Raw genomic sequence first — 26099 nt, forward strand, 5'->3', positions numbered from 1 at the left:
GGAATCTTTTATTCTTTTCTTCTTCATTTTCAGGATCATTCTTCCTGCTTTCTGATTCCAGTTTGAAGGATTTATACCCTCTCGAAAGTTAGCAATTCCAGTGTGAAGTGTCAAGCTTCATTTGTATATTCTTATCTTCAGTTCTTAGCATTGCTTTTTCCCTTCTCCAGAATGTATGTTCAGTCTGGCATTTTATTTTCTTTTTCTTTTCTTGAGTGATAATGGTATGAATTTTTCAGGCTTGGAGAGAATTACATTACAGAATCCAGATCACTGGACGTTTCCCAAGCCTGTCGTCAAAATTTTAATGTTTTTTTTTTCCTGGTGTCCATTTCTGTGATTTAATCTCTTATATACTATACTCCTAGATCTTTACTTTTCTTAAACTTATTCCTTGACTTGTTTTTAAAGAATAATTGCCTGGTACTGCCTCTCCTTTTCTCTTGCTTGTCTTTGTCCTTGGCTTTGCATTCTTCTGTCTACTTCTCCAACTAGCTTGTCCCCTTGCTGCTTATCTACTTTCCTTTACTCTTTCTGCCTCCCACCTGCTCAACTCTGCCTTCCTTCTTTAATGCAAGTGCCTATGCCCATTTCTCAATTTCTTCTCTGACCTCTTGCTTCCGCCTTTTTGGTATTACTTTGTATGGCTCCCTAAAATTTGTGTAAAAGTAATGCCAGATATACAGTCTTAAGTTTTTAAAGGGCTCATGTAAATAGCTGGGCTGCAGACTGGATTTTTACACCAAGATCTTGTTGCCCTATTTAAAAAGGCAGACTGTCTTTTTTTAAAAGAAAGATTGGCATCAGAATTACTTTATTTAGGTATATTGTTCTGTATCTGAAACATTTTAAATCCAAATTTGTTATGTTTTAGAGGAAAAACATTAAGAAAAAAGATTGGAAATGTTGATCCATTAAATATTTGGTTTGGTCATTAACATACTCAATCTTTTTCCTCCAGATTTAACTCAGGCTTTCCCTCACTTTGGAACTCCTAGATTTGTGCATATTGGATATTTTGAGAAGCAGGGGTTCTTTCCTTGATATTGACTAAGAAGTCTATTTACCTTCAGGATGACATCTGAACTGGAGAGCAGCCTGACATCTATGGACTGGTTACCACAGCTCACCATGAGAGCAGCCATCCAAAAATCTGATGCTGTACAAAATACACATGGAACATCGATTTCCAAGAAGAATTCACTCCTTGACCCAAATACAACCCTGGACCAAGAGGAAGTCCAGCAGCACAAAGATGGGAAACCTCCATACAGTTATGCCAGCCTCATTACTTTCGCAATTAATAGCTCACCCAAAAAGAAAATGACTCTAAGTGAGATTTACCAGTGGATTTGTGATAACTTCCCATATTATAGAGAGGCTGGCAGTGGTTGGAAGGTAAGGATTTATTTAAATTATTGTTTTTAGGCTGTAAGGAATGACAATATTGGCTTCTATTGAAAAGAAAGGTATATGGAAGCTCTTATATTTGAAGATGAAATTCTGATTATTAGTGATTTTTAGGATTTCAGAAAAGCAAATTAAATGTTTTAAATTCAGGTGAATAACCATTTTTGGTAAAATGTTACTTTGTTAGAACTTTATTATATGACTGACGTAGTATAAAAATAAGAGCAGAATTAATATAGCATTCACTGAACAACAATACCTATAGTTCAGATAATTGATAATGAGTCTAACATAAAAAAAAGTACATAGTAATAGCAGCTATTATTGTCTTCATCACACAAGTTTTTTTTTACTTTTTATTGTGAAAGAATTTTGGACTTATAGAAGAATTACAATAAGAATACTGAGATTTTTCTTCATATAGAAGGATTTGTCCTTCAGCCGCTTCTCTAATTTAACATCTTATGTAACCATAATATAGTTATCAAAACTAAGAAATTAATGTTGATCTAATACTGTTAACTAAATAATACTAATTAGTTACTAAGTAAATTATAGACTTCATTCAGATTTCATTTTTTTCCCACTAATGCCCTAGGATGCAGTCTAAGGTCCAACATTGCATTTAATTGTCATATCTCCTTGGTCTCCTCGAATTTGTAACATTCTTCTTGTTACAAAAGAAACTCTTCTTGTCTTTCATGATCTTGACATTTTTGAAGAGTACCTGTCAAGTATTTTATAGAATGTTCCAGAGTTTGGGCTTCTCAGATGATTAGGTTATCGATTAGATTACTCTGGGAGAATACTGCTTGGAGGGCATACCCTTCTCTGCACGTCATAGGTACATGATATCAATATGTCTTACTACTGGTGATATTAGTCTTACTCCCTTGATTAAGGTGGTGTTTGCTAGATTTTTCCACTATAAAGTTACTGTTTATCTCTTTGTAAATAATGAATGCTTTCTGGAAAGTTATTTTGAGGGCACACTAATACCCTGTTTGTCCTTAGGCTTTTGTCCTTTAATTTTAGCACTCATTGACTGATCTTAACTACAGCAGTTTTTACTATGCCTTCTTATGGTGATTTTCTCTTTTCCTTCATTCCTTCTACATTTTTTAATTGGAATTTTTCTGTAAGGAAAAATTGTCCATTCTTCCCTTTATATTTATTTATTGTCATTTATTTATAATAGCATGGACTGGCTCATGAGTATTTATTTTATTCTTTGGGTTGTATTCCCAGTGCTGTTTATTTTGTCATTCAAATTGTTGCATCCTTGGCTTTTTTTGTTTTTGTTTGCTTTTGTTTTTGTTTAGTATTGTTTTTTTACTTTCTGGCTCCATAAGATGTCCCAGGCTTGTCTTGTTTCTTCCCTTCCCAACCACTTCTTCAAGGAACCCTGGTTTCATCTGCTTTTTGCTGTGCCATCAAAGTACTTGCTGAGCTAATTTGTATTATACAATGAATAATTCAACTAACTTTCTTTTGCTTCTACAAATGTTATATTCATATTCATGTATAGGAATTTACCCAGTTGTATGCTGTTTGGGATATGGGTGTGTGTGAGTGTGCGTGTGCTTAGGCAGGGGAGGAGGTTTATAGGGCTTTAGGTCGGCCACCAGATGGTAGCTACTCTTCAGTCTCTCCCAAATCTTTCTGCCTCAACACCTTTATCTTTTTCATTTGACTAGATTTATTAAAGATACTTACCGATTTATTGTGCACCAATGATGTGCCATGCACCATCCCAGTAGTCAAGTGTCTTAGGAAAAGGAAGTGTACCTTAATGAACTTTTTTTTTCGTGGACAGGCTTTGTTAATGAACTTTTTATATCTCTTCTATCCTATGCCCTAGCACAGTGCTTCTATTTAATGAGCTTCAATAAATATGGTTTGACTAAATCATGAATTATTGTCCTAGTCTTCCTTTCTACCTTTATTTTCTGCTAGTTCCCTTTCATGTACTCTTTTTTTTTTCTGTTCTTTTTAGTCTACTAGCTGTCCCCAGGAAATAAATACTGACTTCTTTCTTTTGTGTGTTCTTTTGTTTCCTTTGATCCTCTCTTTTTGCCCTTTTCCAGTTGCATTAGCCTACTTATTTTTTATAGCTCATATATTACCTCTCTTCTCCCTATAGGATTAATCTCTTTCATGTTTCTATAGTGTTTTATTTTTGTTTGTATTTTATTTTTCTTTGTATGCTGTATGGCAGGGGTCACATTTCATTTTTTTTCCCTGTGTGTTCTAGTTTGCTAGCTGCTGGAATGCAATATCCCAGACACAGAACAGCTTTTAAAAAGGAGAGTTTAGTAAGTTGCAAATTAACAGTTTTTAGACCTTGGAAATGTCCCAGTTAAAGCAAGTCTATAGAAATGTCCAATCTAAGGAATCCGGGAAAAAATATCTTGATTCAAGAAGGCCGTTGAAGTTCAGGGTTTCTCTCTCAAGTGGAAAAGCACCTGGCAAACACATTCAGGGTTTCTCTCTTGACTGGAAGGGCATGTGGCGAACACGGCATCATCTGTTAGCTTTCTCTCCTGACTTCCTGTTTCTTGAAGCTCTCTGGGGGGGCATTTTCTTTCTCCATCTTCAAAGGTCACTGGCTGGTGGACTCTCTGCTTCTCGTGGCTGTGTCATTCTGCTCTCTTGGAATCTCCCATATTCTCCAAAATGTTTCCTCTTTTATAGGATTCCAGTAAACTAATCATAACCCACCGGAATGGGTGGAGACATATCTCCACCTAATCCAGTTTAACAACCACTCTTGATTGAGTCACATCTCCAGGGAGATGATCTAAATACAGTTTCAAACATACAGTACTGAGTAAAGATTAGAAGAAACAGCTGCCTTTACAAAATGGAATTAGGATTAAAACATGGCTTTTCTAGGATACATGCATCCTTTCAAACTGGCACACCATATGAGTATCCCCTTATTGCGGCCCCATTTGTTGAATTTTTGGTTTTTTTTTTCATTTTTTTGTTTGCTTGTTTTGTTTTGGGAAGTGCATGGGCCAGGAATTGAACCTGAATCTCCCAAATGTCAGGCGAGAATTCTACCACTGAACTACCCTTGCGCTCCCTCCATAATCCTTTATTAATAACAGTATTATAGCACTTAAAGATTCTGTCCAGAGATCTTGTTTAATAGGTCTTTATTTCTATAGCAACAGATACTCAAATGATTACTATTTTTTGTTAATTTCTATGAGCCAGGCAATGTGTAGAGACTTTAAGTAACTCTCCAAAATCTCTCAGCTAGAGGATGGTAGAGCCAAGATTTATATCAGTTTTTGTTAAATTTCAAAGCTCATGTTATTAACCACTGTTAAAGGGCCTAGAATATTGCAAGTATTTCATAAATATTTATTGGATTGAATTTGCTGAAATAAGCTCTCTCTTAACTGGTGGACACACACTGTTAGAAATGATTATTATCATCAGTCTGCTTAGATGAAGAGTCTGCTCTAACAGAATATTTCAGGGAAATAACATCATAAACCGCCCATTATTTACCTCTGCTATTGCTGTGGTACTGCTGATGTTTTCCTGTTAAACATAGCCCATAGCATGCAATAGCAGCTTTCCCCCCTATACCCTGGACTTGAGCCCTCTTTGTACACGAATCATACCTTTGAAGTACTTCTTGGAAGAACCTATTTATATTTCTAGTGTTAATCAATGGGATACATAGGTCTATACAACCCCTTTCAATCTGGTTCGCCTTCAATATGGTAATATTCCTTATAGACCCACTAGAGAACCAGCTTCACTTCTATCCCCTTACATTTGAGTTCAACCTCATTAGCTAACCATTCACCTATATATGGCTTCTGTATATCTCCAAGTCCCTTATTTTCTGTATTATAAGGTTCTGATTTTACCTTTACCATGGTCATAAAAATGAAATTGTACAGTGTCTACCCTTTAGTGTCAGTCTTATTTCACTCAGCATGATCCTCAAGGCTCATCCATCTTGTCATACGCTTCAGGGCATTGTTTTATCTTGCTACAGCATAATATTCCATCGTATGTATATACCACATTTTGTTAATGCACTCGTCTGTTGATGGGCATTTGGATTGTTTCCATCTTTTGGCAGTTGTGAACAGTGCTGCTGTGAACATCGATGTGCAAATGTATGCTTGTGTCACTCTTTCAGCTCTTCTGAATATATATACCAAGTAGTGCTATTGCTGGGTCATAGGGCAACTTGATATTTAGTTTCCTAAGGAACTGCCAAACTATCTTCCATAGTGGCTGTACATTTCTACCAGCAGTACATAAGTGTCCCAGTTTCTCCACAGCCTCTCCAGCATTTATAGTTTAGTATTTGTTTAATAGCAGCCATTCTTATAGGTGTGAGGTGTTATCTCATTGTAGTCTCGATCTGCATTTCCCTTATAGCTAATGAAAATGAGCATCTCTTCAGAAAAATACCTCTTCACCTCTTTAGCCCATTGTATAATTGGGTTGTTTGTTCTTTTGTTGTTGAGTTTGTTTGATTTCTTTGTGTATACACAATATCAAACCTTTGTCCGATGTGTGATTTCCAAATATCTTCTCCCATTGAGTTGGCTGCCTCTTCACCTTTTTGACAAAGTCTTTTGAGGTGTAGAAGCATTTGATTTTGAGGAGTTCCCATTTATCTATTTTTTCTTTAGTTGTTTGTGCTTTGGGTATAAAGTTTATGAAGCTACCTCCTATTCCTGGGTCTTGAAGATGGTTCCCTACATTTTCTTCTAGAAGCTTTATGGTACTAGTTCTTACACTTAGGTGTTTGATCCACTTGAGTTAAATTTTTTTTTTTAACTTTTTTAAATTGTATAGTATAACATATATACAAAGCAAAGAAATGAAAAAGCAGTAGTTTTCAAAGCACTGAGTTAATTTTTGTACAGGATATAAGGAAAAGATTCTCTTTCATTCTTTTGGCTATTGATATGCAGTTCTCCCTTGCTGATTTATTGAAAAGACTATTTTGTCCCAGTTCAGTGGATTTGGGGGCCTTGTCAACAATCAGTTTACCACAGATTTGGTGGTCTGTTTCTGCATTCTGAAGTCTATTCCTTTGGTTAGTGCTTCTGTCTTTGTGCCAGTACCGTGCTGATTTGACTACTGTGGCTTTATAATAAGTTTTGAAGTTAGAAACTATAAATTCTCCCACTTTGTTCTTCTTTTTTAAGATGCTTTTAGCTATTTGGGGTCTCTTTCCCTTCCAGATGAATTTGGTAACCGGCTTTTCCAAGTCTTCGAAGTAGGTTGTTGGAATGTTGATTGGTACCGCATTGAATCTGTAGATCAATTTGGATAGAATTGACATCTTAACTATATATAACTTTCCTATTTGTGAGCATTTCTTTTAGCAGTGTTATGTAGTTTTCTGTGTACGAGTCCTTTACGTCTCTAGTTAAGTTCATTGCTAAGTATTTGATTCTTTTACTTGCTATTTTGAATGAAAGTTTTTCTTTGACTGACTCTTCAGTTAGGTCATTGCTTGTGTATAGAAATATTACTGATTTTTGAACATTAATTTTATATCCTCACACCTTGCTGAAATTGTTTATTATCTCAAGTTACTTTGTTATAGAGATCTCAGGATTTTCCAAGTAATGTATCATGTCATCTGCAGATAATGATAAGTTTTGCTTCTTCCTTTCCAATTTGGATTTCTTTTATTTCTTTTTCCTGCCTGATTGCTCTAGCTAGAACTTCTAGTACAGTGTTGAATAATAGTGTTGACGCAGTGCATACTTGTGTCATTTCTTATCTTAGGGGCAACACTTATAGTTTCTCTCCATTGACTATAATGCTGGCTATAACTTTTTCATATATACCCTTTATCATATTGAGGAAGTTACCTTTGAGCCCTATGTTTTGAAGTGTTTTCATGAGAAAAGAATGTTGAATTTTGTCGAATGGTGTTCTAGTTTGCTAGCTCCCAGAATGCAATATACCAGAAACAGAATGGCTTTTAAAAGGGGGAATTTAATAAGTTGCTAGTTTACAGTTCTAAGGCCGAGAAAATGTCCCAGTTAAACCAAGTCTATAGAAGTGTCCAATCTAAGGCATTCAGGAAAAGATACCTTGGTTCAAGAAGGCTGATGAAGTTCAGGGTTACTCTCTGAAGTGGAAGGGCACATGGCGAATGCAGTCAGTTTCTCTCTCATCTGGAAAGGCACATGGTGAACACAGTCAGGATTCCTTTCTCACCTGGAAGGGCACATGTCAAACACGGTGTCATCTGCTAGCTTCTTCTCCTGGCTTCCTGTTTCATGAAACTCCCTGGGAGGCATTTTCCTCTTTGTCTTCAAAGGTTGCTGGCTGGTGGATTCTGCTTCTTGTGGCTATGTCGTTCTGCTCTGCTCTCTCTGAATCTCTCATTCTCCAAAATGTTTCCTCTTTTATAGGACTTCAGAAACTAATCAAGACCTTCAGCTAATCCACGCTAACAGCCACTCTTGATTAAATCACATCTCTAGGGAGAAATTTAATTACAGTTTCAAACACACAATATTGAATAGGAATTAGAAGAAATGGCTGCCTTTACAAAATGGGATTAGGATTAAAACATGGCTTTTCTAGGGTACGTACATCATTTCAAACCAGCACTAATGCTTTTTTAGCATCAATTGAGATGATTATGTGATTTTCCCCTTTTGATTTGTTAATATGCATATTACATTAATTGATTTTCTTGAGTTGAATCAATTCCTGATATATACCCCACTTGGTTGTGGTGTATAATTCTTTTAATGTGTTGCTGGATTTAATCTGCTAGTATTTTGTTGAGAATTTTTGTGTCTGTGTTCATTAGGAAGATTAGCCTGACGTTTCCTTTCTCATAACGTCTTTACCCAGTGTTAGTATTTAAATGATGTTAGCTTCATAAAATGAGTTAGGCAGTGTTCCTTCATCATGAAGTTTTTGGAAAAGTTTGAGCAGGATTGGTGTTAATTCTTTTTGGAATGTTTGATAAAATTCCCCTATGAAACCATCTGGCCCTGGGCTTTTCTTTGTAGGAAGATTTTTGATGATGATTAAATTTCTTTACATGTGATTGATTTGTTGAGATCTTCTATGTCTTCCTGAGTCAGTGTAGCTTATTTGTGTGTTTCCTGAAATTTGTCTGTTTTCATCTTAAGTTGTCTAGTTTGTTGGCATATAGTTGTTCATAGTATCCTCTTATGATTTTCTTAGGGTCAGTGGTAATGCACCTGTTCTCTCTTCTGATTTTATTTATTTGCATCCTCCCTCTTTTTTTCTTTGTCAGTCTTACTAGTGGCCTTTCAATTTTACTGATTTTCTGAAAGAACCAACTTTTGATTTCATTGATTCCTTCTATTGCTGTTTTGTTTTCTTATTCATTTAGCTCTGCTTTAAGCATTGTTATTTCTTTTCTTCTATCTGCTTTGGGGTTAGTTAGCTGTTCTTTCTCAAGTTCCTCCAAGTGAGCAGTTAAGTCCTTGAGTTTTGCTCTTTCTTTATTTTTTTTTTTGCATGGCCAGGCACGGGTCTCTGGCATGGCAGACAAGAATTCTGCCACTGCGCCATCATCACCTGCCCTCTTGTTTTTTTTTGATATTTCAGGTGCAGCTTCATTCAGTGTTCCAACATAGTTACATTACACTTAGGTATTATTGTGCTGTCCATTTTTGAGTTTTTGTATCTAGTCCTGTTGCACAGTCTGTATCCCTTCAGCTCCAATTACCCATTATCTTACCCTGTTTCTAACTCCTGCTGGTCTCTGTTACCAATGATATATTCCAAGCTGATTCTCGAATGTCGGTTCACATCAGTGGGACCATACAGTATTTGTCCTTTAGTTTTTGGCTAGACTCACTCAGCATAATGTTCTCTAGGTCCATCCATGTTATTACATGCTTCATAAGTTTAGTCTGTCTTAAAGCTGCATAATATTCCATCATAGGTATACGCCACAGTTTATTTAGCCACTCGTCTGTTGATGGACATTTTGGCTGTTTCCATCTCTTTGCAATTGTAGATAATGCTGCTATAAACACTGGTGTGCAAATGTCCATCTGTGTCTTTGCCCTTAAGTCCTTTGAGTAGATACCTAGCAGTGGTATTGCTGGGTTGTAATCCATTCTGCCATTCTATGTCTTTTGATTGGGAAATTCAGTCCATTAACTTTTAGTGTTATTACTCTTTGCATAATATTTTCCTCTACCATTTTGGCTTTTGTATTATATATATCATATCTGATTTTCCTTCTTTCTACACTTTACTTCATACCTCTCTCTTCTGTCTTTTCGTATCTGACTCTAGTGCTCCCTTTAGTATTTCTTGCAGAGCTGGTCTCTTGGTCACAAATTCTCTCAGTGACTTTTTGTCTGAGAATGTTTTAATTTCTCCTTCATTTTTGAAGGACAATTTTGCTGGATATAGAAGTCTTGGTTGGCAGTTTTTCTCTTTTAGTAATTTAAATATATCATCCCACTGTCTTCTAGCTTCCATGGTTTCTGCTGAGAAATCTACACATAGTCTTATTGGGTTTCCCTTGTATGTGACAGATTGTTTTTCTCTTGCTGCTTTCAAGATCCTCTCTTTCTCTTTGACCTCTGACATTCTAACTAGTAAGTGTCTTGGAGAACGCCTATTTGGGTCTGTCCTCTTTGGGGTGCGCTGCACTTCTTGGATCTGTAAATTTAGGTCTTTCATAAGAGTTGGGAAATTTTCAGTGATAATTTCTTCCATTAGTTTTTCTCCTCCTTTTTCTTTCTCTTCTCCTTCTGGGACACCCACAACACGTATATTTGTGCGCTTCATATTGTCATTCAGTTCCCTGATCCCCCGCTCAAGTTTTTCCATTCTTTTCCCTATAGTTTCTGTTTCTTTTTGGAATTCAGATGTTCCATCCTCCAGTTCACTAATTGTAGCTTCTGTCTCTTTAGGTCTACCATTGTAGGTATCCATTGTTTTTTCCATTTTTTCTTCTTTGTCCTTCACCACCATAAGTTCTGTGATTTGTTTTTTCAGATTTTCTATTTCTTCTTTTTGTTCAGCCCATGTCTTCTTCATATCCTCCCTCAATTTATTGATTTGGTTTTTGAAGAGTTTTTCCATTTCTGTTCCTATATTCAGCATTAGTTGTCTCAGCTCCTGTATCTTATTTGAACTATTGGTTTGTTCCTTTGACTGGGCCATATCTTTAATTTTCCGAGCGTCATCCATTATTTTCTGCTGGTGTCTGGGCATTTGATCAGATTTCCCTGGGTGTGGGACCCGGCTGGTTGAAAGGTTTTTCTGTGAAATCTCTGGGCTCTGTTTTTCTTTTCCTGCCCAGTAGGTGGCGCTCGTGGCACTCGTCTGTCTGCGGGTCCCACCAGTAAAAGATGCTGTGGCTCCTTTAACTTGCCAATCCGAATCTCACAGTCGGCCTGGGAAACCACGCGTGGAGGGTGTTCGCCGGCCGCCGTGGCTTGGGGGGGTGCCGGTCCAAATTGCCCAGCTGGCCCGAGACACCAAGCGTGGCGGGAGGGCCCCACTATCCAACGTTCCCAGTCAGACCGGGGAGCCACGTGCGTGGAGGGGACCCCAGTCGCCAGCCGCCCCGGCCGGGAAAATGCACGCCCCTCTGGTATCTCACCGCAGCGGATTCTCCCTACCCGTTCAGCCGTTCCAGAATGGGAACGCTGTCTTTTTGGTCTCTGTCGTGGCTCCGGGAGCTGTTTCGTATTGTTTCTGTTTCTTTAGTTGCTTTTCTGGAGGAGGAACTAAGACCCGCGTGTCTTACTAAGCCACCATCTTCTCCGGAAGTCTAAATTCCCCTTTTTAAAAGCCATTCCGTTTCTGGTATATTGCATTCCAGCAGCTAGCAAACTAGAACAGACCTGTATGTGTGTCCATTAGGGCATCCCTCGCCCTGGCACTCTGGAGTCCTAGGCCTGGGCGTGCTCCTCCTTGCTCTGCCTTGCAGACACAGCAGGAGTGGGAACAATTCCTCTGTCCGCCTGAGCCGCCCGCTTTTGTTTTTTAATATAGGCATTTTGGACAATAAATTTCCCTTTCGGCACAGCTTTTGCCACATCCCGTAAATTCTGATATGTTGCATTCTCATTTTCATTTGTCTCCAGATCACTACTGATTTCTCTAGCAATTTCTTCTTTGACCTACTGCTTATTTAGAATATATTATTTAACCTCCATATATTTGTGAAAGTTCTCGTTCTTTGGTGATTATTGGTATCCAGCTTCATTCCATTGTGATCAGAAAAAGTGCTTTGAATAATTTCGGTGTTTTTAAATTAATGAAGACCTGTTGTGCCCCAGCGTATGATCCATCCTGAAGGATGTTCCATGAGCATTAGAGAAGAATCTATATCCTGGTGTTTTGGGGTGTAATGACCTATATATGTCTGTAAGGTCTAATTCATTTATCAGGTTGTTTAACTTCTCTGTTTCCTTGTTGACCTTCTGTTTGGTCCTCCTATAGAGGGGAGTGGTGTGTTGAAGTCTCCTACTGTTATTGTTTAAGCATCCATTGCTCCCTTCAGTTTTGCCAACATCTCTCTCATATAGTTTGGTGTTCCCTGATTGGGAGCATAAATATTTATGATTGTTATTTCTTCTTGGTGAATCGTCCCTTTTATTAATATATAGTGTCCTTCTCTGTCTCTTATGATGTTGCTACTTTTAAGGTCTATTTTGTCCCATGTTAGTATAGCTACTTCTGTTTTCTTTTGGTTATTACTTGCATGGAACATCTTTTCCATCCTTTCACTTTCATTCTATTTCTATCCTTGTGTCTAAGACGAGTTTCTTGTAAGCAGCATGTAGCTGGATTATGTTTCTTAATCCATTCTACCATTCTGTATCTTTTAATTGGTTAGTTTAGTCCGTTAATTTTCAAAGTTATTACTGAAAAATTGTTTCTTGAATCCACCATCTTCAGTTTTGGATTATATTTGTCCAATCTAAATATTCTTTTCCCTCTTTCTCTTTTTATCCTTTGAGTTACCCTTACTGGTACTTTTTAATTCTTTGCTCTCCTCCAAACCTCCCTTTCCTGTCTTTTTTTTTTTTTTTTTTCAACTCACAGAGCTCCCTTTAGTATTTCTTGTAGGGCTGGTCTCTTGTTGACACATTTTTTTCAGGATTTGTTTGTCTGTGAAAATTTTAATCTGTCCCTCTATATCTGTTTGTGTCATCATAGGCTTCGTGATCTTCTGTTGTCTTCGCAGCATGCAAATATCTTGATTGGTTTACTTTGGAAGTTGATTTCCTTCAGTATTCTGAAGCTTTGTATTTGCAGGATGGATGTGGAGAAGGATCAGGGCATGGGCAGGGCATAATAGTGTGGTAGTGTAGGTATAGGCGCAGGTTGGGTATGCTGCACTTGTACCTGTGAGCATTGGCACCCAGCACTGGGGAGGATGGGGCTGTGCCGCTGCACAGGTCTGGTGGGGTGCTTGAGTGCACTGGCCTAGGGTACTGGCCATTTATGTGCATGCACAGAGCTCAGGGTAGTGGGTTGGTGTTGTACCTGGGTGGGCTGGGGCAGATTTGGCCTTGCTGCACAGGTCAACCCTTGCCCATTGCTGGGGTCGTGACTGGGGTTATGCACATGTGCAGATCTGGGAGGGTCTTAAACTGATATACACGGGTGCAGAGCTTAAGTATGGGGGGGTTGTGGGACTGTATGGGACTTTATGGGCTGGGGGTAGGAGCAGCTTGAGTATGTAGGTAAACTGTGGCAGCCTTTATGTGCTGTTGACAGCCTGCAGGGGACAGGGAATGGGAGGGGTGGGGCAAGATTGTACTTTTGCTGGAGAGGTGGGCTGGGTGGGGCAGATGTGCGCAAGCTTGTGGTGGGGTTGTGGGGTGGGTATGTGTGTGAGGGATTGGCAGGGGTGGTGACTTCACGGGTCATGTGGTTGCACTGGTGAGGCTAGTGCATTGAAGGAATATGTCTTGGTTTACCTCCTAGTCCCTATCTCCCCGTCCATGTACTCCTCAGGTCTCCTGGCTTCCTCACTAGGCTGTTTGCACCAGCCATGGGGTCTCTGCTTCTCAGTTCCTCAGCTTTTGCAACTAAGACCACCCAGAAAAACTTTGTGTGATACTTTGTGTGTCTCAGTGTTTCAGGTTTTAAGTGGTGTAATGAATGTGCTGGTGCGTTGCCCTTGCTACCACCATGGCCACTGAGGACTCGGTCTCTAAGGGCTCCTGGAGACGGCTCCAACCTCCACTCCTCCTCTATGCCTAGAACATTTTTATTACCCCAGAAAAGAAATACAAATAAAAAAGAAAACCCTAATCTTCACATACTCCTTATCCTACCATATTATTGACCCATAGTGTTGATGTGGTATATTCATTACTGTTGATGAAAGGGTATTAAAGTATTACATTTAGAAGTGTAGGGTAATTCAGTGGTAGAATTCTTGCCTGCTATGCGGGTGACCCAGGTTTGATTCCCAGCCCATGTACTTCCCAAATAAACAAGGAAACCAACAAAACAAATAAACACACAAACAAACAAAAACTCAACAAATGGTGCTGCGGTAACGTGTTACTCACATGGAAAAAGAATGAAATTTGACCTTGCCATACAGCATACAAAAAAATTATTGCATTTAACTATAGTCCATAGTTTGTACTAGGTACATTGTTTTTCCATATATCCCTCTATTATTAACTTCTTATAATAGTGTCGTACATCTTTTCTGTTTCATGAAAGAACTTTTTAATTTTTTGTACAGTTAATCATGGACATTGTTGTTCACAAGATTCATTGTGTTATATATTCCTGTGTTTTAACCCCAACTTTGCTTCTGGTGGTATACATGACTCTAAACTTCCCCTTTCTGCTTTTCACCACACAAGGCTAGGAGATTTTGATAAACTGATTTGGTGATGGAAAGAAATGGTGGCTTAGGAAGCCCACCAGGATTCACGGGTCTCTATCATTGGGTATAAATTTAAATGGATTAAGCGGGTGGCATAAGTGAGTAAAGCAAAAAAATAAAAAAAAGCTAAACTGAAGAGCAAATGTCTAATATAAGGGAGCAGCTGTGCTCTATTTATTTGTTGCCGTTCAGGGTATATGGCAGAATTTCCAATTTTTTTCTCCCCAAGAAGTTAGGAATCTTTTTTATTTGTAATTCCTAGTTTTAAATGTTGGTAATGAATTCCACTTTCCTTCAATACTGTGCAGGCCAAGCATAAGTTTAAGGCCTGAGTTCAGTCTTTATGTACTCTAAATCATGTCCTCTTTTCACATAATTCCAGTCCTTCTTTCATTAATTTGGAAAATATTTATTTATTATCTACTCTCGTGAAGCAGTATGTGAGATAGTATTTGGTAGTACTAAGAGACTTAGCACAGGGCCCCTAAATTATTTATTGGGTGAGGGGAAAACTAGAAACAAGTAATTACAATGATGTGTGAAAAAGCTCTGTAATGTAGAATGTTGTGCTATAAAGAATTGATTGTTTGGGCACTCTTGCTCTGTGTAAGTCATAAAATTTCCAACATATTTGATTTCCAGTATATAATCTAGTAAAAAGTATTAAATGAGGAGTGCAGCTAATAAGTGCTTACACTGCTACTTTGTGTAAGTCGTTAAAATATCTAACATATATATGACCTAGTAGAAAGTATTAAATGAGGGGTGCAGTTAATAATTGCTATGGGAGCTTATAGGAAGTAGAAGACTCTAATGTGAGTAGAACAAAGAATAAGTGCTGTGAGACTACAAGGAAGTAGAGAATCATTAGAAAACTACAGAGGAAGTAAAAATTGTGTTTTGATGAAGAATAGAATTTGGGGAAATGTTTTTAAGAGCTCTTATGAAACACTCGGTTATAGAGGTTCCTGGTAGAGAACCGAAAGAATTGGAATAATGCCGGAACATGGAGAACCTATGAATACATGAAAGCCAATCCCAGTTTGGTCTAATGAATGGAGTCCTTGACCCAATTTGGTAGAGAATTTACCAATAAATGAAGTTTATTTATAAATAATGTTATTAAAACATTGCTAATATTAATGTAAAATAATGTTATTAATTATATTATTTATAAACTTTATTTATAAAGTAAATAAAGTTATGTATCTTATTTGCCTATCTGATCTCAGCTTCTGCTGAAATATAAGTCTACTTGAGAGTGCCAGATCCGATTTGCTATTTCTTTCTGCCAGCCAGCCTGAGTCATGGTTTTAGACATAAAATAGAAAGAGGGGTGGAGAGGAAAAAATGGGATTAGGTGGAGATTTTATATCAGTCATACAGGAATAATAACTGTTCTGCCTAATTTATAGCATTACTTGAGACTCACTGGAGAGTATCATAGATTTTAAGTTTTTTGAAGGTAAAGCAGGCAGAGTAGGTAACTGCACCTTGCCTGGAACATTGTCAATACCTAATGTTTATTGAACTATTAAAAAAAAAATACCTCTAAGGTGGTGCAGTGGTGGCTCAGTTGCAGAATTCTCATCTGCCATGGCAGAGACTGAGTTCGATTCCTGGATCCTGCCCATGTTAAAAAAAAAAGATCCCCTAGTTCTTCTATCCATATATAGCTACTATTAATTATTTGATATTTTCAATTCTAGCCCTTTTGTATGTCTAGCTTCTTTTTGTTTTAAGTTTTTATTTTTTGCATAACTTTAAAAACATAATTATAATCATGTCAATATAATCTTGTATCTTCCTTTTAAAAATGTAGCATCAAGAACATTGGTATGTTTTATCAGTCCTGTAGAACTCTTATTTGATGATGTTACAAGATTCAATTAAGTATCTTAGTTTCCTTAGCCATTTTGTTATTTTCTTACATCTCTTTCTTACTCATTCTGTAAATTATAAATTGCAAATTCTTAATGAAGCTCTTTTGAAATGAAACTAATTTCTTCTCGCAAATTCTTAATGAAACACTTTTGAAATGAAACTCATTTTCTCTTGTTTTGTCCTCTTCATTGGTGAAGAATTGGCCTGCATTCTTATAATGGTGGACAGTTTGCTAGGCACTTAAAGTTATCCTACCTTATTTATTCCTCAGAAAACTTGGTGCGGTGTAGGTATAATAATCTTTGTTTTACATATGAAGGAATAGGAAATAAAATTATTTGTCTAAGTTCATATGACTCCTAGTAAAGAGTGGTGTTCAGATTAAAACCATTGTCTAGCTCTTTATATTTGCACAAAAAATATCAAAATAATTAAAAATACTTTATTTTAGATTTAGTGTGTTTACAGCTCTCAGATATGCTGTGTGTGTGTGTGTTTAAATAACTAACCTCCAAAATATTGTATTAGATCTTCTGGCTTTACATACATCCTTTCTCATACAGTACCTTATTATCCTCACTATAGTTGTATGGGAAGTCGGGGGGTATTACTAATTTCCGTTTTGAAACAGAAGAGAGTAAGGCTTAAGGAAGGACTATTTTCAATATAATACTGCCTGCCACTTTTCCTTTTATTAGGGTTGTTGAGTTTTGCTTCTTATTGAATTTCATTTTTATAATGAAACAGTTTTATTGAAATAGAATTGGGATACCATAAAAATGAACAATTTAAAGTATAAAATGGTGATTTTTGATATATTCAGAATTGTGCAGTCATAATCACAGTCAGTTTTAGAACATTTTAATCACTGCAAAAAGAAACTGTATACCCGTTAATAGTCACTCTCCATTCCTCCCAGTCCTAAAGCCTAGACAATCAATCACTATTTTACTTTATGTCTCTACAGATAATTGAACTATTCTGGACACTTCTTATGCATGGAATCATACAACATGTGACCCTTAGTGACCACCTTCTTTCATTTAGTATAACATTTTCAAGGTTCATCCATGATATTGGATGAATCAGTACTTCATTTTTTTTTAAGTTCTATATATTCCATTTTATAGATATACTGCATTTTATTTATCTGTTCAAACGTTGATAAACATTTGGTATGTTCTCTCTCACACTCTCTTTTTTTTTTAACTATTATAATATTGCCATGAACATTTGTATACGTGTTTTTTGTGTGGGTGTATGCTTCATTTCTTGTGAAAATGTACCTGAGTGGAGTGAAATTTCTGGGTCATATGATAACCCTATGTTTAGTTTTTTGAGGAACTGTCAGACTGTTTTCCTAAGTGGCTGTACCCACTGGCATGTATGAGGGTTTCAATTTGTCTGCATCTTTGCCAGTACTTCTTATTGTGTGTCTTTTATTGCAGCCATCCTCATGCATGTAAAGTGATGTCATATTGTATTGTGATTTTGGCTTCTATATCCATGATGGCTAAAGATGTTGAGTATTTTTTCCATGTGCTTATTGGCCATGAAAAAAATTTTTCCTTTGGAGAAGTTATTCAGAGCTTTTGCCCATTTTTAGATGGGGTTATTTGTCTTTTTCTTATGGAGTTGTAAGAATTGTTTATATATTCTAGATGCAAGCCTCTTATCTGGTATATGATTTCTTAATATTTTCTCCCATCCTGTGGGTTGTTTTTTTCCTTTTCTTTTTGATGAATTGTTTCTTTAACTTGCCATGTTTATTAATTTTATTTTGTAAACAATGAAGTATTTTCAGTACTTCAAGTGAAGACAAATGAAATTCTGGTATATCATCTCCTTTGCTCAGATCATGTCTGTTATCAGTTGTCTTCAGATTTGTTTAGCGTACACTTACAATCTGCTGCTCACTATTTTTTCTTCAAGTATGAAGAAGATGCATCATGGAAAAATAGGGGTTGTTTTGAATTTGTGAAATTATTTTGTCTTGATTGAAGAGAGCGTAGAAGAAAGACCCTAAAGCAGCTGTCACTACCTTTACAGAAATGCAGAGCCAACTAAAGCTACCCAGAGAAGAAAATTATGCCATGATTACTTTTAAAGATTCAAATAGAATTTTAATGTTTAAGTAAAATTCCCTTTCACTTTGTGCCAGGACATTGAAGGTAGATTACACCAGTAAACGAACAGTCTCTGAACATAACATAATTGAATGATTCAGTAATCTGAATTAGAGGAAAAGGAACTTAAATTTGTATGCCATTCACCCTGCTGAAGAAATTTAACTGATTAAATTATTGTAGTTTAGTGTAATAGTGGAATACTGGAGGAGGCATGCTAACCACCTATCCAAAGGAGAACAGTGAATAAACTATGGCACATCTTCATAATGGGGTACAATAAAATTAAAAAGTAAGTAAAAGAATAATAAAGATAGTGAACTGCAGTGAAATGTTTTTGAGACTATTTTGTTAAAGTGAGAAAACCACAATATAAAGTAGTAGGGGTATGTATGTATTATGTTGCCTTTTGTGTGGGGAAAAAAGGGGAATAGAAATACACTATATATTTGCTTGTTGTTGTAAAAAGAAACTTAGAAATTATAAGCTAGAAACTTAATAAATGCAGTTACCTTAGGGATAGATGGGACCAAGTTGGAAGAGATATAGAAGGGAGTAAGTTTTCTTTGAGTATAACATTTTGTGAGGTTTGGATTTTAAATCCTGTGTTTTACATATTCCAGAAAGTAAAAATAAGTGGAAAAAAAAACAAAACCCTAAAACTGAATTAGAAATAAATAATCCTAGCATCATATCAAATAGTTCTTTCTTGTGGCCATCTTTTTTCCCCCATCTTAAATTAAAAAAACAAAAAAAATGTATTGCAGAAGTTGTAGGTTTACAGAAGTCGTAAAGAAAAATAGAGTTCCCATATTTTCCTGCTTCCTAGCCCCTTCCCACCACAGTTTCCCCAATAGTATGGTACCTTTCTTACGATGGAAGAAACAATATTATTAGTTACTGTAGTCCATAGTATACACTAGGATTTACTCCTGTGGTTAATTTTTTTTTATTGTAGTGACATATATACAACCTAAAATGTAACTTTTTAACCACATTCAAATATTTAATTTAGTAGTGTGAATTGTATTTGTGATTTTGTACTACCATCACCGTCATTCATTGCCAGAACAATTCCATTGCTCTAAATAGAAACTTTGTATTAATTATGTATTAACTCCCCATTCCCTACCCCTACCCCCACTCCAGCCTCTATATTCTAGTTTCTGACTGAATTTTCTTGTTTTAATTATTTCATATCAGTGATATAATGTTTGTCCTTTCGCTTCTGGCTTATTTTACTCAACATGTCTTCCAGGTTCATCCATGTTGTCACATATATCAGAACTTCGTTTCTTTTTATGGCTGAATAACATTTCATTGTATGTATTTAACATTTTTTGCTTATCTGTTCATTGTTGGTGAACATTAAGGTCACTTCCATCTTTTGACAATAATGAATAATGCTGCTTTGAACATTGGTGTGCAAATGTCTGTTTAGTCCCTGCTTCCAGTGATTTGATTTGGAGTATATAACTTAGTAGAATTGCCATGACAGATGGTTATTCCATACTTAATTTTCTATGGAACCACCAAACTGTTTCTCATAGCAGCTGCTCTATTTTGTAACCAATAATGAATGAGTATTTCTATTTTTCCACATCCTCTCCAAAACTCATATACTGTTTTTTGAGTAATAGCCATTCTAATGAAATAGATATGAAATGGCTATTCATTCTGGTTTTGATTTGCCTTTCTTTAATGGCTAATGATGCTGAACGTCTTTTCATTTGCTTATTGGCCCTTTGCGTATCTTCTCTGGAGAAATGTCTATCAAGACTTTCACCCATTTTTTAATTACGTGTTTAGTCTTTTTGTTGTTGAGTTGTAGGATTTCTTTATATATTCTGGATGTTAAGTTCTCATTGGATGTGTGATGTCCAAATATTTTCTCCTATTTTGTAGGTTGTTTTTTTACTTCCATAATGAAAGCCTTTGATGCCCAAATGTTTTACATTGTCCCAATTGTCTATTTTGCTTTTGTTGCTTGTGCTTTGAGTGTGAAATCTAAGAAACCATTGCCAACACAAGACACTGAAATGCCTCCCTGTTTTCTTCTAGGAATTTTACAGTATTGGTTCTTATATTTAGGTTCTTTGATCCCTTTTGACTTAATTTTTGTATGTGGTGTCAAGGAGGGGTCCACCTTCATTCTTTTGCATATACACATTTAGATTTCCCAGCACCATTTGTTGAAGACACTAATTTTCCCCCATTAAGTTTACTTGGCTCCCTTCTTAAAAATCAGTTGGCTTTAGATGTGAGGGTTTGTTCAATTTCATTGGTCTGTCTTCCTTGTGCTGGTACCATGCTGTTCTGATTACTGTAGCTTTGTAATAAGTTTTAAGATCTGAAAGTACGAGTCTTCCAACTTTAATTATTTGTCAAGATGCTTTTAAGCTATTCAGGTCCCCTTACCCTTCCATATATATAAATAAGATGATTAGCTTCTCCATTTCTCCAAAAAAGCTTGCAGGAATGCTGTCTCATTCCATTGAATGTGTAAATTGTTTTTGGTAGAATTGACATCTGACAATATGTAGTCTTCCAGTCCATAAACAGGGAATGACCTTCCATTTTCTTAGGTCTTCTTTACTTTCTTTTAGCAGTGTTTTGAAGTTTTCTGTGTACAAATCCTTTTACGTCCATGGTTAAATTTATACTTAAATATTTGATATTTTTTTTGCTATTGCAAGTGGAATTTTTTTCTTGATTTCTTCTTCAGATTGTTCATTACCAGTGTATAGAAATGCTACTGATTTTTGCTTTTTGATCTTACTAATTCTGTTGTAGATTCTTTAGGAGTGTCCAGATATAGGATTATGTCATCTGCATATAGGGGTAAACTTTACTTCTTCCTTTCTAGTTTGGATGCCCTTTATTTCTTTTTCTTGCCTAATTACTCTGGTAGAACTTTGGGTACAATGTTGAAGAGCAGTGATGGCAGTTAGCATTCTTGTCTTATTCCTTACCTTAGAGGGAAATTTTTCAGTCTTTCACCATTGAATATGTCTTTAGCTGTGGATTTTTCATATATGCCCCTTGTCATGTTGAGAAAGTTCCTTCTATTCCTAGTTTTGTAAGTGTTTCTATTTAAAAAAAAAAGATATGTTTTTGTCAAATATCTTTTTTTTTTTGCATTGAAATGATGTGTTTTCCTTCATTCTATTAATGTGGTATATTGCATTAATTGATTTTCTTATGTTGACCCACCCTTGCATCCTGGGATAAACCCCTCCTCATCATAGTGTGTAATTCTTTTAATATGCTGTTGGATTCAGTTTGCTTGTATTTTTTTTGAGGATTTTTGCATCTTTATTCATAAGCGATATCAGTCTTAGGATGTTGGTATTAGGATAATGTTGGCCATATAGAATGAGTTGAGGTGTTCTCACCTCTACAGCTTTTGGGAAGAGTTTGAGCAGACTCATGTTAATTTTTCTTGAAATGTTTGGTACATTCACCATTGAAACCATTTGATTGGAACTTTTCTTGGGGAAGTTTTCACTGATTGATTCAATCTCTTGTTATTGGTCTGTTGAGATGTCTGAATCAATGTAGGTAGTTTTGTTTTTCTAGATATTTGTAAATTTATTCTACGTTATCTATCCCCTTGCCATCCTTTTTATTTCTTTATTTCATTGTCAGTTCAGCAAAAGATTTGTCAGTTTTATTGGTCTTCTCAAAGAACCAACATTTGGTTTCATTGATTCTCTCCATAGTTTTTAATTCTCTGTTAAGTTCATATCTGCTCTAATCCTTATTTCCTTCCTTTTGCTTGTTTTGAGTACAGTTTGCTCCTGTTTTCCAAGATCCTATGTTTGTGAGTTATGTCTTTGATTTGAGACATTTCCTCTGTTTTAATATAAGCATTTAGAGCTATGACTTTCCCTCTCAGTGCTGCCTTTTTTGCTGCATTCCATAAGTTCTGGTATGTTGTGTTTTGTTGTCATTCTCTTTTAGTTATTTTCTAATATCCCTTGTGATGTCTCCTCTGAATCATGATTTGTCTAAGACTGTGTCATTTAATTTCCATGTATTTGTGAATTTCCCAGTTCTCCCTCTGTTTTTGATTTCTGACTTCATTCCATTGTCATTGGAAAAGATACATTGTATGAATTAAGTAATTTAAATTTATTGAGACTTGTTTGTGACCTACTTTATTTTCTATCCTGGAGAATGACTCAGGTATGCTAGAGAAGATTTTCTTCTCTTCTGCTCTTGGGTAAATTCTGTATATTCTGTCTATTAGATCTAGTTGACGTTTAGTGTCACTCATGTCTTTCTGTTTCCTTATTGATCTTCTGTTAGCTTGTTCTGTTCATTGTTACAGGTGGTGTAGTCAGTGCTCCTACTACCAGTGTAGAACCATCTATTTTTCTCTTCTGATTTGTCAACATTTGCTTCATAAATTTTAGGGCTCTGCTGTTAGGTACATACGTATTTATAATTGTTATGTCTTAATGTTGAATTGATCCCTTTATCAGTATGTAGTGACCTTCTCTGTCCCTTGTAACAGCTTTTAACTTTTAAACCCTGTTTTACCTGATATAAGTATAGCCATCCCAGCTCTTACTTGTTTACTATTTCCATGGTATATATTTTTTCCACTTATTAACTTTTAACCTATTGTATTTTTAAATTTAAAGTGAGGCTCTTGTACTATACATACAATTGATTCATGCTTTTTGATTCATTCTGAAGTCTCTACCATTTGACTGGAGAGTTTAATTCATTTACATTTAAAATAACTACTGATAATGCAGGACTTTATCATTTTTTCCATTTGGTCTTTATGTCTTACACCTTTTTTGTTCCTCACTGTTTCTGTTAATGCCTGTTTTTGTATTGATTTGACTTTCTGCAGTGTACCTGTACCCCCATGTTTATGTTTTAGTTGTAACATATTATACCTTTATATTTTGTATGTCTATAGCCATGGGTTTTTTTTTTATTAATTAATGGGAAAAAAAAATTAACCCAATATTTAGAAATCATACCATTCTACATATGCAATCAGTAATTCTTAACATCATCACATAGATGCATGATCATCGTTTCTTAGTACATTTGCGTTGGTTTAGAAGAACTAGCGACACACCAGACAAAGATACAGAATGTTAATATAGAGAAAAGAAATAAAAGTAATAATAATAGTAAAACAAACAAACAAACAAACTAAACCTATAGCTCAGATGCAGCTTCATTCAGTGTTTTAACATGATTACTTTACAATTTGGTATTATTGTGCTGTCCATTTTTGAGTTTTTGTATCTAGTCCTGTTGCACAGTCTGTATCCCATCAGCTCCAATTACCCATTATCTTACCCTGTTTCTACCTCCTGCTGGACTCTGTTACCAATGACATTCCAAGTTTATTCTCGAATGTCCGTCCACATCAGTGAGACCATACAGTGTTTGTCCTTTAGTTTTTGGCTGGACTCACTCAGCATAATGTTCTCTAGGTCCATCCATGTTATTACATGGTTCATAAGTTTATGCTGTCTTAAAGCTGCATAATATTCCATGGTATGTATATACCACAGTTTGTTTAGCCACTCGTCTGTTGATGGACATTTTGGCTGTTTCCATCTCTTTGCAATTGTAAATGATGCTGCTATAAACATTGGTGTGCAAATGTCTGTTTGTGTCTTTGCCCTTAAGTCCTTTGAGTAGATACCTAGCAATGGTATTGCTGGGTCGTATGGCAGTTCTATATTCAGCTTTTTGAGGAACCGCCAAACTGCCTTCCACAGTGGTTGCACCCTTTGACATTCCCACCAACAGTGAATAAGTGTGCCTCTTTCTCCGCATCCTCTCCAGCACTTGTCATTTTCTGTTTTGTTGATAATGGCCATTCTGGTGGGTGTGAGATGATATCTCATTGTGGTTTTGATTTGCATTTCTCTAATGGCCAGGGACATTGAGCATCTCTTCATGTGCCTTTTAGCCATTTGTATTTCCTCTTCTGGTAGGTGTCTGTTCAAGTCTTTTTCCCATTTTGTAATTGGGTTGTCTGTCTTTTTGTTGTTGAGTTGAACAATCTCTTTATAAATTCTGGATACTAGACCTTTATCTGATATGTCATTTCCAAATATTATCTCCCATTGTGTAGGCTGTCTTTCTACTTTCTTGATGAAGTTCTTTGATGCACAAAAGTGTTTAATTTTGAGGAGCTCCCATTTATTTATTTCCTTCTTCAGTGCTCTTGCTTTAGGTTTAAGGTCCATAAAACCGCCTCCAATTGTAAGTTTCGTAACATATCTCCCAACATTTTCCTCTAACTGTTTTATGGTCTTAGACCTAATGTTTAGATCTTTGATCCATTTTGAGTTAACTTTTGTATACGGTGTGAGATATGGGTCCTCTTTCATTCTTTTGCATATGGATATCCAGTTCTCTAGGCACCATTTATTGAAGAGACTGTTCTGTCCCAGGTGGGTTGGCTTGACTGCCTTATCAAAGATCAAATGTCCGTAGATGAGAGGGTCTATATCTGAACACTCTATTCGATTCCATTGGTCGATATATCTATCTTTATGCCAATACCATGCTGTTTTGACCACTGTGGCTTCATAATATGCCTTAAAGTCCGGCAGCGCGAGACCTCCAGCTTCGTTTTTTTTCCTGAAGATGGTTTTAGCAATTCGGGGCACCCTGCCCTTCCAGATAAATTTGCTTATTGGTTTTTCTATTTCTGAAAAATAAGTTGTTGAGATTTTGATTGGTATTGCATTGAATCTGTAGATCAGTTTAGGTAGGATTGACATCTTAACTATATTTAGTCTTCCAATCCATGAACACGGTATGCCCTTCCATCTATTTAGGTCTTCTGTGATTTCTTTTAACAGTTTTTTGTAGTTTTCTTTATATAGTTTTTTTGTCTCTTTAGTTAAATTTATTCCTAGGTATTTTATTCTTTTAGTTGCAATTGTAAATGGGATTCGTTTCTTGATTTCCCCTTCGGCTTGTTCATGACTGGTGTATAGAAATGCTACAAATTTTTGAATGTTGATCTTGTAACCTGCTACTTTGCTGTACTCATTTATTAGCTCTAGTAGTTTTGTGGATTTTTCTGGGTTTTCAACGTATAGTATCATATCGTCTGCAAACAGTGATAGTTTTACTTCTTCCTTTCCAATTTTGATGCCTTGTATTTCTTTTTCTTGTCTAATTGCTCTGGCTGGAACCTCCAACACAATGTTGAATAATAGTGGTGATAGTGGACATCCTTGTCTTGTTCCTGACCTTAGGGGGAAAGTTTTCAATTTTTCCCCATTGAGGATGATATTAGCTGTGGGTTTTTTCATATTCGCTCTAGTATTGTAAGGAAGTTCCCTTGTATTCCTATCTTTTGAAGTGTTTTCAACAGGAAAGGATGTTGAATCTTGTCAAATGCCTTCTCTGCATCAATTGAGATGATCATGTGATTTTTCTGCTTTGATTTGTTGATATGGTGTATTACATTAATTGATTTTTCTTATGTTGAACCATCCTTGCATACCTGGGATGAATCCTACTTGGTCATGATGTATAATTCTTTTAATGTGTTGTTGGATACGATTTGCTAGAATTTTATTGAGGATTTTTGCATCTATATTCATTAGAGAGATTGGTCTGTAGTTTTCTTTTTTTGTAATATCTTTGCCTGGTTTTGGTATGAGGGTGATGTTGGCTTCGTAAAATGAATTAGGTAGTTTTCCCTCCACTTCGATTTTTTTGAAGAGTTTGAGGAGAGTTGGTACTAATTCTTTCTGGAATGTTTGATAGAATTCACATGTGAAGCCGTCTGGTCCTGGACT

At 36.2% G+C, this 26099-nt stretch overlaps 1 protein-coding gene across 4 annotated transcripts in view; it reads left to right on the top strand.

Moving 5' to 3' along the window:
• Positions 1 to 26099, top strand: part of FOXJ3 (forkhead box J3) — a 216204-nt gene that overhangs the window by 71795 nt on the left and 118310 nt on the right. For all 4 annotated transcript variants that reach the window (XM_077150035.1, XM_077150038.1, XM_077150037.1 and 1 more), the window contains exon 3: positions 1074 to 1398. In XM_077150035.1, coding sequence (XP_077006150.1) covers positions 1074 to 1398 — 325 coding nt within the window. The remainder of the gene's footprint in view (positions 1 to 1073; positions 1399 to 26099) is intronic.

Source organism: Tamandua tetradactyla, chromosome 2, assembly GCF_023851605.1.
Source record: "Tamandua tetradactyla isolate mTamTet1 chromosome 2, mTamTet1.pri, whole genome shotgun sequence".
Lineage (NCBI taxonomy): Eukaryota > Metazoa > Chordata > Mammalia > Pilosa > Myrmecophagidae > Tamandua > Tamandua tetradactyla.